Source organism: Narcine bancroftii, chromosome 9 (assembly GCF_036971445.1).
Source record: "Narcine bancroftii isolate sNarBan1 chromosome 9, sNarBan1.hap1, whole genome shotgun sequence".
Lineage (NCBI taxonomy): Eukaryota > Metazoa > Chordata > Chondrichthyes > Torpediniformes > Narcinidae > Narcine > Narcine bancroftii.
The window spans coordinates 25,661,867-25,674,854 of NC_091477.1; the positions used below are offsets into that span (position 1 = coordinate 25,661,867).

At 37.8% G+C, this 12,988-nt stretch overlaps 1 protein-coding gene across 1 annotated transcript in view; it reads left to right on the forward strand.

Annotated features, from left to right (window-relative positions):
• spock1 (SPARC (osteonectin), cwcv and kazal like domains proteoglycan 1) overlaps positions 1-12,988 on the forward strand; it is a 289,966-nt gene that overhangs the window by 244,792 nt on the left and 32,186 nt on the right. Inside the window, exon 6 of the mRNA XM_069898490.1 lies at positions 2,418-2,471. Within this exon, the coding sequence (XP_069754591.1) occupies positions 2,418-2,471 (54 nt within the window). The remainder of the gene's footprint in view (positions 1-2,417; positions 2,472-12,988) is intronic.

Below are 12,988 nucleotides of genomic sequence, written 5' to 3' on the forward strand. Positions count from 1 at the left end.
TGCAAAATAATATGTTAACCAAAAGTCGACTTAGTTTCAGTTTGTGAACCAACCACCACATTTGGAACTCTGTTATCAGAAATTTGGCATTGCCAGGAATCATCTCAATTTTCCTGAACAATTGCTGCTGTCTGTCTTTTGTTTTGTAGATTATAGCTTGTTCTTTTAATCTCTCTGAACATTGAAAGACATATTTTGATTCTCTTGCACAGTAGTTAGGGTATTCAAGATCCATGCAGAGTTTAGCACCTCACTTTCAGTTTAATTACTCATACGTCAACCATTCATTTTCAAGTTTATTTTTAAATTATTCATAGGTCAGAGTCAAGTACCTTTTCTAAACCTCCTGTATTTCTTTATAATGAGAAGCTCCACTCAGCAAGTAACGATAATTTTTATGGCACTTTCAAATGCTTAAAAGTCCATTTGAGAAGGTAGTGGCTGTATTTCATAATCTTATTCAGAAATACCAATTTTAAATGTGCATATCTTCAAGAGATCTTCTAGCGTTGTACAGCATGGAACACTCCTTTTGACCCAACTAGTCTGTGTAAACCAAGTTAGCATTCAGGGCAAGTCTCATTTGTCTGCACTTTATCCATATCCTTCTGTGGTAATACTGTCCAATACACATCCAATATAACAAACAGAATTATATGGAATCACATTTAAGGAATTTATATCTTCTCCCTACGTCTGCATGGGTTTCCTCCAGTTACTCTGGTTTCCTCTCACCCTCCAAACATACAGGGTTGCAGGTTAATTTGTGTGTAATTGGACAGCACGGGTTTAAATGGCCGGAATATGCTTCCATCGTGCTATAAATAAAATTTATATTTTTTTTAATGTTAATCGAGTGAAAGTGGCTGGTGTGTTTCTACTGTGAACTGTCTATATGATCACTTAGTCTATTGAATATTATTGGTGCTATACTGAGTGAGGCTTCAGAATATGGTTGAAATGGAACAGTCAGCATTTACCCATGTAAAAATCTGTCAAGTCAGATTCTCTGGCAATTTAAAAATAAGTTAACGGCTACAATCTCAATACTTAATTCTATAATAGTTGAAGATTTTAAAATGTATTTCTTTTTACTTCTATTCTGATCCCTTTTCTTATTCAAATTCATTATTTTTATTTCACTTCTTTTTTTTGTACATTATTTGATATTTGTCCTCAGCCCTTGTGTTATTCATCTCACAATCTTTCAAATTGATTTAAGAGATGGCTGTTGGATGGAGCAACTGAGTACCTTGAGGACTCAGGCCTGAAACGTCAGTAATAAACAGTATCTTTATGTCGTATGGACGCTGAGAGACCTGCTGAGTTCTTCCAGTATTTCTGCATTTTTATGGCCTGTTGAGTACTAATTTACCAAGATCTCAGATGAACTGCAATGTTGGCAGCTCACACCTTCAGTAACATACAACAGAAAAAAAAGTTCTAAATATGCCAAAGACTTGCAATAGCAAAATTTAATCCAATACATTGATCAATTCAATTACATGCTGGCTTTTTATTGATTGATATTGTAAACACATAAATGCATCAATAACAGTAAAAATCAGCTTGTTAAATGGTTACTGCTACTTGTAAATCTGAATAAGGTGATGATAACCTTGAAATGGCTATTGGTGGAAACCATAAACATTTGCAACATGGCCTCACAACATAAAGAATCTATTGCAATATGAAAATCAATTATAGGAATTGTTATCTTTTTTGCTTTATTCCAACATTTAGTAAGCCACAATGAATATATTTAAGCCAAGCAAGATTGGTGTATCCTGTGAAAACTGGAATTGTATGCATTATATTTACAACAGTTGATGTAAAATAAAGGATGAAGAATTATTTTTTTTATTTAGGTTTGGAGTACTTTAAGTAAACTAATCAAAAATAGTGATGGGTTACATCTCTAGAAGTGAGGAACATCTTCAGTTTGGAAGAACTGAATCTGGATTTTTATTAGAATATTTTGTTAATTCAATTGTGTTCATTCCACCATGATAGTTAGTACTAATAATATCAGTGACCTGAGAGATAAAAGGACACTTTGGAGGTACAATCTCAATTTGAGAAGTTCATAATCTCCCAGTGGGAATAAAAGTCAAATTAAATTTCTTCTATGTTACTAGTTTCAAGCATTTTTCGAATATTTCAAGAGCATTCCATTTTGCCTTATTAAGTAGATGCAAAAAATGCCATCTTTTATAGTTGTATATAATATTTTAAATGCTTTATAATGTGAACATGTATTTAATTTTTTTTAGTTTATTCTCTCCATATTAAGTAGACTCCCCATTTTGGTAAAAATAGCTGAAGCTATGTATTTCAATGAAAACTGAACCTTTGATAATTTGAAATTAACTTTACACGTCTATTTTATATTCATATTTTCTTTTCCTTTACATTAGGCAGGATCAAAGCTAGACCAGAAGGAAGAGATGCAAATCATTCAACTTTACAAGGTAACATGAAGAAATTGCAAGGACTGTGGGATTGAAATTTTCCATGAATGCTTCACAATCTGTGTGCAAGAACTTCAGTTTATTGCAAAGTTCTGATACTCTATAGCAGTCATTCTCAACCTTTTTTTTGGCTTATATTCCCCCCACACAGGACTCTGCTCAAAGTTTATGGGCCCCTCCCCTATAAAGCAGTCAAGTTTTGGTTTCTTCCATACTTCTTTCCTACCAATTACATAAAAACCATTTAGATTTCAGATTTATTGACAGTAAACACATGGCATTCCATACAACACTGAGATTCTATTTTCCTTCAGGCCAGACAGAATTACCACATATTGGTAATCCAAAAAAAACTGTACACAAGGTACACATGTGAACAAATGACTGTGCTGAGAAGAAAAAAAAACAATAAAGTCCTTAAATGAGTCCCTGATTGAGTTTGTTGTTGAGAAGTCTGATGGTGGAGGGGTAGCAGCTGTTCCTAAACCTGGTGGCGTGAGTCTTGTAGCACCTCCACCTCTTTCCTGATGGTAGCAGCGAGAACAGAGCATGTGCTGGGTGATGTGGATCCTTGATGATTATTGCTGATCTCCAACAGCAGTGTTTTCCATAGATGTTCTCGATGGTGGAAAGGGGTTTGCCTGTGATGTCTTGGGCTGTGTCTACTACTTTTTTCAGGGCTTTACGTTTGGGGCTATTGGTGTCCCCAAACCAGACTATGATGCAGCCGGTCAGCACACTTTCCAAATCACATCTATAGAAATTTGCCAGGGGTTCCAATGTCATACCAAACCTCTGAAACTCCTGAGAAAGTAGAGGTGTTGACATGCTTTCTTCATTATGCCAGTAGTGTGTTGGCTCCAGGAAAGATCCTTCGAGGTAGTGACACCCAAGAACTTAAATTTGCTCACCCTCTCCATCTCTGATCCCCAAATGATACTGGATTGTACACATCTGGCTTTCTCTTCCTGAAGTCAACAATCAGGTCCTTGGTTTTGGTGACATTGGGTGCAAAGTTGTTATTGGTGCACAATTCAGCCAAGTTTTCAATCTCGCTCCCGTCTGCTGACTCCTTGCCTCTTTTTATAGTACCCACTACTGTGGTATTGTCAGCAAATTTGTAGATGGTGTTGTCATACTGAGCCACACATGTTATGAGAAGTGAAAAGAAAACAAGGCTTTACTTCAATGTGCTGTAGCCCCGGGTGATGGCTGGGGGGAGGGGAGTGCGCAGGGAGAGGCATAGGGCCCCTTCAGAGAATGGTGGCTCTATTGTGTTTGACATCTAAAGCATCACATGGTAGAACTGCAATTCTACCCAAAGGCAAGTTATGTGAAGTGTTCAATCATGGACAGATGAAGATTAGGCAATCTGCTTCCCAACATTTTCTGCAGAGTACTTAAGTTATATCTGCAGAAAGGAAAGTATCCCACATACTTTTATATTGTTCACACCTTCAAGTAGTTTTGTTCCTCTTCATTTCTCACAATCCTGGCATTTTCTTTTAACTTCCACAAGTATATTGTTTCACACCTCTTCAGACTGAATTCCATTTGGTTTCTTTTGCTCAATGCTTATTAATGTCCACCTTCAATTTATGACTTACTTCCTTGTTATCAAGTTTATGCATTGTCTGAAAACTACTTAATTTTGCCTCCCACATTTAAATCTAAACTATTGATGTATTCCATTAGAAGGGAGTTAGCACAGAACGCTGTAGAGCCTCAGTGCAAATACCTTTTCATGAACTACAATATGTATCAACTACTACCATTTGTATTTGTTTCACCTTCGTTCATATTAAATTCAAGCATACCCTCTGATCAGTGTACAGAATGTGATCTTGTCTAAACAGCTCTTAAAATTTGCATGAGCCATTCTACGCAACCCTCCCTATTACTTCTTCAAAAAATTCTCTCATTTTCAATTACAGTATCAGTCTCCTTAATTTAGGAAAGATGTTTACACAGTGGAAGTGTGTTCATATAAAGTATTACTTCCAATGTGATGGAATATGCAAGTTCATAAGGAGGATGTTTTATTTTTATTGGGTCAATAGTTGGTCAAGACTGAAGAGGTAGCTTGGCTTCCAAATGACCTGTTTGAAGGAGTAAAAGATATCCATTTAAGTTTATGAATGCCACTGAAGTAGGAGAGGCACACTCATTTGTAGAGCTGAGTACCGTAAATTGTAAAGTCACATAGATTAAATGAGCAAGCAAGAAAAATGGTGACTCATAGAATTCAAAGTTGGCGAGTCCTAATGTCAATCATTTTCCATTCAAGAAATAAATACAAATGTATTCTGTGTTTCTGTCCAGAAACACAGAAATTTATGTGGCATTGTACACAAATTACTGAAAGCTGTTTTACAGGTACAAAAACAAGTTTAAAAGCATATTCGCATTTATATCCAGAAAGATGAAATTCAGAGGTATGGAAACTTTGATTTATTCATACATGGCCTTGGTCAAACTACATTTGGAGTAATACATGCCAGAGGATGTAAATTTAAGACAAGAGATGAAAGATTTAAAGGAGATCTGATGGGGACCCATTTAATCCCAGAGAGTGGTGAGTATCTGATATACACTGCAAGAGAGAGTGGTGGAAGCAGTCACTGACAGCATTTAAGAAATGTTTAGATGATTTGAAGCGACTCGGTGGGAAAGAGGTATCAGGATCACGTGTTGCCTCCCACATGCCAGGGTCAAGGATTTCATTGAGTGATTGGTGAACATTCTCAAGGGCCAGGGAGAACAACCAGAGGTCATTGTATATGTTGGTACAAATGACTTAGATAAAGGGATAAGGTCCTGCACAGCGAGCAGTTAGGTAAGAGACTGAGAAGCAGGATCTCTGGATTACAACTGGTGCCACATGCTAGTGAGTTCAGAAAAAGGGAGATAGGCCAGATGAATTTGTAGCTGAGGATCTGGTGCAGTAGGCAGAGATTCAGATTTTTGGATCATTGGGATCTGTTCTGGGGAGAGGCAACCTGTTCATCCTCATCAACACTGCTATTTTTAACTAGATTGGCAGGGGAGTGGAATTCTATGCAGGACAGAGGCAGATGAGAAGTTAGAAGTTGGTCTGGAGGGTGATGGGATAAAGTTTAGTGGACAGGTGAAAGGCAGGGAGTGAAGGATATTGGATTAAAGTACACCTATTTTAATACTGGAGGCATGTGAACACCATAATGGATAAACACAGGTAACTGGGATATGGTAGTCATTATGGAAATCTAGTTAATAGAGGGTACACCTGTAAATGGCTAGGATGAGTTTAGAGCAATGGTTCTCAACCTTTTTCTTTTCACTCACATACCACTTTAAGTATTCCCTATGCCCTAGGTGCTCTGTGATTAGTAAGGGATTAGTGGTATGTGGTTGGAAAGAAAAAGGTTGAAAACCACTGTTTTAATCATACCTAATTGGCTCGTTATGTGCTTTATTTCATTACTCCAAAGGAAATGGGCCAATGACAATTTTTCTCACGCGAAATATTTCAGTAACAATTTGGCCTAGGGCAGTGCTTCTCAACCTTCCCTTCCCACTCACATACCACCTTAAGAAATCCCTTACTAATCACAGAGCACTTATGGCATAGGGATTACTTGAGTGAATGGAAAGAAAAAGGTTGAGAACCACTGGCAGATGGAACTAGTGTGCAGGAGACATTTTGGTTGGTGTGGGTAAGTTTGGCCAAAGGGTCTCTTTTCATGCTGTATGACTCTATGGGATTAATATATTTGATATCCACTGATTATCATGTGCTCAGTAGGCCTTATTTCATCTATATGATTATGACATGCAATTTGGTCACTGTGCTTTACCAGAAAGTCTATATGTTTTGATGTATCAGACAGATCTGATGTTACAGAATGAGGGTTAACAGACTGAATCATGAGAACAGGTTGCATAAACTTGTCTTCAGTGCCGGTCACATCTATTTGTGACTTGCATGTTGCCACTCAAAACACAGCTGCATCCACTGAAGATCAATTTAGCCAGGCAGATTGTGGTTGCTGCTAAGCTTTCAACCACAATCTGGTACAACCTTCAAAGACCAAGGCAAGAAGGGTTTCAACAATGTCAATGTTTGAAAATTACTTATTTACATTATCAAAGCAACTGTATATGTGAAAATATTGCAAGTTTTATTCCTTGAGTTGCAAATGATATATTTTGAAGTTTTCATTTACAATAATTGGCACATTAGTACATAGTTTTGATGTATAAACCTATTTTTCACTATAATGGTTATATGATTAATGTCCATGGAACACAATGTATCAAAAATTCCCTTAATGAATTTTACCCAGCCTTTTGAGTTATAAAATTTCTGTTGATCATATGATTTGCTTTAAAGCTATCTTTCAATTATTTAAGGAATGCTTTAAAGATTTTTTTAAAAAACGTGTAAGGTTGATATCTTATGTTTTAAGATATTGTGCATCTCCCTCAGACCAATGGACAGGTAGTCCATAGAGAAGTCTATTTAACATCAGCAGGCTTTTCCTGTTATTTATGGTCCACCTGAAGACAGTGACAAGGTAATTAGAGATGGCCATTGCTACAAATACTTGGCACAATAGGTCATCAGAACAAATGTACCAGATAAGAATGACACAGCTGTTGATTCCCATTTGGAGAAGCTGTAAAGAGGAAAATAATAGAAGTGAATGCACTGCCAAGAACTTCATCATGTACTCCCCAGACCATCAATGAAAAATCAACCAGTGCATTGGAAGCAGACTGCAATCATTAGTTTCAGCCATTCCCATCTGATTTTCCTCTGGCAATTCACATTCCTACCTCTTGGGAGCTATCTGGTTCATCAATGAATTCCAGAGGTCCATAATTTATCCAGATAAATCTGAAAATTGTGTAATGCATTTGTAGTTTATTTCACAAATATAATGGAATGTTTGGGATTATGCATGGTTTACTATGGAACAAAATGATGCCTTTTGATTTGAAAGCTATATTCTTGGATTGAAATATTTCATTTGCAATTGATACAAAATAGAATGGAGTCTAAATCCTGGAGCTCAACATGCAACAGCATTGTGAGAGTACCTTCTCCACAGTTGTTTACAGCAGTTCAATGAATTTCCACTAACTTCTCAAGATAGTGTTCTATGTTCTAAGGCTGATTTTAAAAAAAAATTCTGGTCTTGTCAGTAACACCTGCAGTGTGAAATATTCTCTATTAATTGCGACTGAATCAAGTTTGCAACCATATACACTTACAAAACAAACAAGTTTTCATCTAAATGTGTTAAATTTGCCAACTATTGGAAAAGAAAATCTAGCTCATAGTTTAACATATTTGCCAGTTCTGTAAGATTCTATCAGAAACCAATTAAGAGGCCTAATATTATTCATTCTCTGGGAGTAGAATTAGACCATCAGCCCTATTCTGGTATTTAATTAATTCACAACTGATCAGTAGGTTTACTTGCTTGCAGATTGGCCCTACTTGCTGTTATCAGTTTATTTCAAATCAAGTCAAGTTTATTGTCATCTGATTGCCCAAGTATAACCCCACTGGTCCTTGGTACACAACCATACATAATACACATACAAACAATACATATGAAGGACAAGGGCAAATAAATAAATTAATATTGTTTCGTGACTATGAGAGTCTCAGATTGTTGGTGTAACCAGTTTCTGTGGTTGTTCTGCACTTCCACTGCCTGTGGGAAGAAGTTGTTCCTCAGCTTGGTTCTCTGAGACTCCTTTATCTTTCCCGTTGGGAGCAGCTGAAAGATGCTGTGTGTGGGGAGGAAAGCATCCTTAAAGATTTTGTGCGCTCTCTTCAATGATCCTGGTAGATCACATAGATGGCAGGGAGGGGACTCCAGTGATCCTCTCTGCCACTCTTATGGTCCTGTAGATTGGCCTCTGATCTATTTCTCTGCAGAAACTGTACCACACTGTGATGCAGCTGGCCAGAACGCTCTCAATAGAGCTGATGTAAATATAATTTATCATAATTATATTTTAAACTTTAGTTTATGATACTTATTCCCTGTTAAGCCTTACTATAAAATCCACTCATAGTAAAATCACTGCCTGCAGGCAAATTGTTAACTGATTACATTTCATGATTTATCACTATTTTACTCCTTGCTGGTTCTAAAACACATCAATAGTAATTTTATCTCCTCCGCCTACCAAAAACTAGATCCTTCGGGAGAACTAAAATGAATACTTAATTTGATGTCCAACCATGTCCTGATATTGCAACTAGACCCATCTACACCTCTCCACCTCTTTCTGCCTTCTGCAAAGATTGTTCCCTCTATGACCTCTTTATCCACTCATTCCTTCCCAACTACTTTACAGTGATCCCTGCAACCACAAAAAGTGGAACATGTGCACTTACACCACTTCCCATAACCATCATCTAGGGTCCCAAACAACACATCCAAAGGAGGCAAAGATTCACAGATAGCTCCTCTATCCTCATCTACTGCATTCTGCCTTCTCTACATCAGGGCGACCAAGCTCAGATTTGGGGACATTTCAGACAGCATCTACACGCTCTCCACAATAGCCATTCTGGTTCCTCTACCAACTTATCCATCCTTGAGCTTCTCCACTGCCAAAGAGAGGCTCAACTTAAATAGAGGAACAATATGTCATTTTCCATTGGGGCATGCTGCAGCTCAATGAATTTTCTAATTTTCAGGGAATGAGTCCCCTCTCTCTTCTGAACTACTTCTGAAGTACTTATATTCATACACTCCATCCAAATGGCTCATCTTCCATCTGACCCCTTTGTTTCTCTTCCCTTTGTCTCTGTGTCAGGAATCTGCCAATCAACTACCTCTTTCTGTCATCCTTTACCATTCCTTAGTTCACTAATCCCCTTCCCCCTATTCGTGACCTTTTGAGTGGCTCCGGCATCTGCCAACTCTCTTGTTTTACATTGTAAGGGCTTGTATGCTATTTCAGTTTGTACATGCTCAGCCACTGTATTGGTCATCCTACGACTTGAGTTGCCTATTATATCCCAGTTGTTAAGTACAGCTAACTTTCTTATTGGGAGGGTAAATGACAAGACCACAACTTGCGAGAAATACCAGGTACCATTGGCTTTTGACTCTGAAATTTCCTTTTAGTTGTGGGAAACATTTGAAAATATGTAACTAGGTCAATGGCATTCCCACTTAATGCTTTTTCTTGTATTCCTATCTTCAAAGTAGAGAAACAGAAACTTGCTTCTCAGAAAGCTCTTCAGGAAGGAGAAGCTGAGGAACCAGGCAGCTGTCAGCATTGATACGAACAGAGATGGAGAGAGAGAGATAAAACCTTCAAGTTTCTGGATGTCCATATTTTAGACCTTTCCATCCTGGAGGCAATTGTGAAGAAGACACACCAACACCTTTACTTTCTAAGGAGTCTGAGGAGATGTGGCATGTCATTGGGTTCTCCAGCAAATATCTATAGGTGCACCCTGGAAAGAATACTGGCTAGTTGCATCACAACCTGGTTTGTCAATTCAAGTGCCCAGGAATGCAGAAGGTACCAAACATAGCCAGATCCATCATAGGCTCTAACCTGCCATCCATTGCAGATACCTACATATGCTAGGCACTCCCTCAAGGAGGCAGCTGACATCATAAAAGACCCCCATCACCCTAGTCTCTTCTCACTGATATTTTTGAGCAGATGTTACAGAAGCCTAAAAACCAGCATGTCAAGAATACCTTCTTTGCAACAGCTATCACTCTTGAACCTTCCCTTGGTACACTATAGACTACTCTGATAGTACAAAGGACTGTCTGCACTCTAATGTCATTTTTTGCACAAGGATTACTGTGAATATTTATGATCGATCTCATTAATTTATTGTCTCTATTAATTTAATTAATTTACTATTTTTCTTTACAAGTACCAGTTTGACTAGAGCAAATAAAAACTTCTGTGCATAAGCCCATCATACAATGAATATGGCAATAAACTCATCATTATTATCAACTCCCAGCCAACTCTTGATTATGTCATGCCAATCTGAACTCATAGATAGTTATTGAATGTGTGGGCAACCTTCTGACAATTATCATCCTGTGGTATCTTCATTATCTCATTGTTTCATTTCCTGCAGGCTCCCTCTGTAATCAATAATGTAACTTGGCAGCTTTGCTGAGATTGGTGCAAAATTCTGCCAATTATTCGAGCATTGGCACCTCTTCAGTGGCTCTAAAGCACCCAATTAATCATTTATATTACTGCAAATTAATCAACCGTCACACCAGTTTAGACAAAGATCAGCAGCGTCTTAATATTTTAATATTACAATGTGTTTAACTATTCTAACTTATAGTTATATAAAAATTCTCTGTGGTCCACGCAAGCATGGTATGAACGAAAAATAAAGGTGACAACTTGAAATGTTAATGTATTTGAGTTTGCACTTAAAAGGATTTCAAAAGACTTTGTTTATCAACAGAAACAATCTTAACTGCATGCGGTGGTAGAGAATGGCTGTTCTTTGTAGTAATCCTATCAAAAAATAGCGTGAAAATAATTTTTACAATTGTAAATGATCCCTAGGGTCTTTAGTTTTGAGCTGTGCTGCTCAATTCCTTGAAGGAAGGAGGAAATATGTAAGGCTTCATTGGGTAATCAGTTGAAAAGAGTTTTTCAAGGCGGTTACCAGTAAAATTGATAAAGGAAAGGCTGTGGATGTTGTCTACATGGACTCGAGGTTAGTCAGGAAGGTTCATTAGCTCGGTATTCAAGGTGAGGTAGTAAACTGGATTCAACGTTGTCCTTATGGGAGAACCCAGAGTGTGGTAGTGGGTGATTTCCTCTCTTACTGGAGGCCTGACTAGTGGTGTGCCTCAAGGATTGGTGCTGGGTCCATTGTTGTTTGTCATTTATTTCAAATATCTAGGTGATAATGTGGTCATTTGGATTAGCAAGTTTGCAGATAACATAAAGGTTGGAGGTATAGTGGACAGCGAGGAAGGCTTTCAAAGCTTGCAGATGGACTTGGACCAACTGGAAAAATAGGAGATGGAATTTAATGCAGACAAGTGTGAGGTGTTACAATTTGGAAGGACATACACAGGAAGAGAGGGATCTGGGAATACAGTTATGTACATAATTCCCTGAAAGTGGTATCACAGGTAAATAGGGTCATAAAAAGAACTTTTATCACATTTGCCTTCATAAATCAAAGTATTGAGTATAGGAATGGGAATGTTATGATAAAGGTGTATAAAACTTTGGCGAGGCCAAATTTGGTGTATTGTGTGCAATTCTGATCACCTAACTACAGGAAATATGTCTGTTATGGAGTATATCATATTAAATATTAATATGTCTTTAAAAGAGATTGTGGGGGTTTCATGGAGATCATTTCACAAAAGACATCCCATTTAAAATGCAAGAGCTTCCTTCTTACAAGGAAAACATCTGTCTGATACTGTATGTAAAAGTAGAAGACACAAATTTTCATTGTGTGATGACATTGTTTAATGGGTTTAATGTATCATATAGGTTGAACATTGAGTGGGTGGGGAGGGGGGGTGAAGGAGGGAGGGAAGGGAGGGGGAAAAAGGGGAGAAAATGACACTGTGTATATTCAAGAGGGAAATGTTTGTGTGTATTTTGGTTAGTATGGTTCATAGTGTGAAAAATAAAAATGTTAAAAATTTTAAAAAATGCAAGACCTTTGCTAATAGAGAGACTTCATGTCCACTGTAACTTTACAGAAACTTGAAAGAATGCCTATGGGGACTTCACAAGTAGGTGTTAATTGGACTGATGCTGTGGAGTAAATGGATTATTGTCTTTAAAGCAACAGATGCCCAGGCAGAAACTGATTTATGTGCTGGCAATCTGTCTGGTTGCAGTTTGCTGTTCTAGGAGGGGTCATGTGGTTTTGCAGAGAGAGAGAGAGAGAGAGAGAGAGAAGACAGTTCTGCAGTGGCTTTTGGAAGCTGCAGCATGACAAGCTGACAGCCTGTTGAAACCCATTGTGAAGATGGGTTGTGAGTTCTGAGTTCAGCCTGTTGAAAAACCTTTGTAGTCCTTACAAGAGGAAATGGCTGGCTAGAGTGTTTCTCCTAAAATAAGGGAAACAAGAGGAACTCTGTGGTGACCTGGAAGAAGTTATCATTTGGAAAACCCATGATGGGGCAAGTTTCTTCGACAAGACACTGAAGTACAGATTGGAGGAAATCAGTTTGTGTGTGTCCAACAAGCAACAAATCTCTCTCTGAAACCAACTAGAACCTTCCTGAGCAGTAACCATTTACCTTCCTGAGCAGTAACCATTTACCTTTTCACTAGAGCCTGGTGAAAATTCATAAATGTCAAATGCCGTGCACAGTCTAAGAATTGCCTGATACTGATGAACTTGGAGAAGTGAGGAGAATGATTGGATTATTAAAGCAAAGAACTTTCCTGAACATATACACATTACATTCACTTGCGCTTAGAATTAGAAGGGGGTTAAGTTAATGGTAATAAGTTAAAGTTTGACCGTGTTT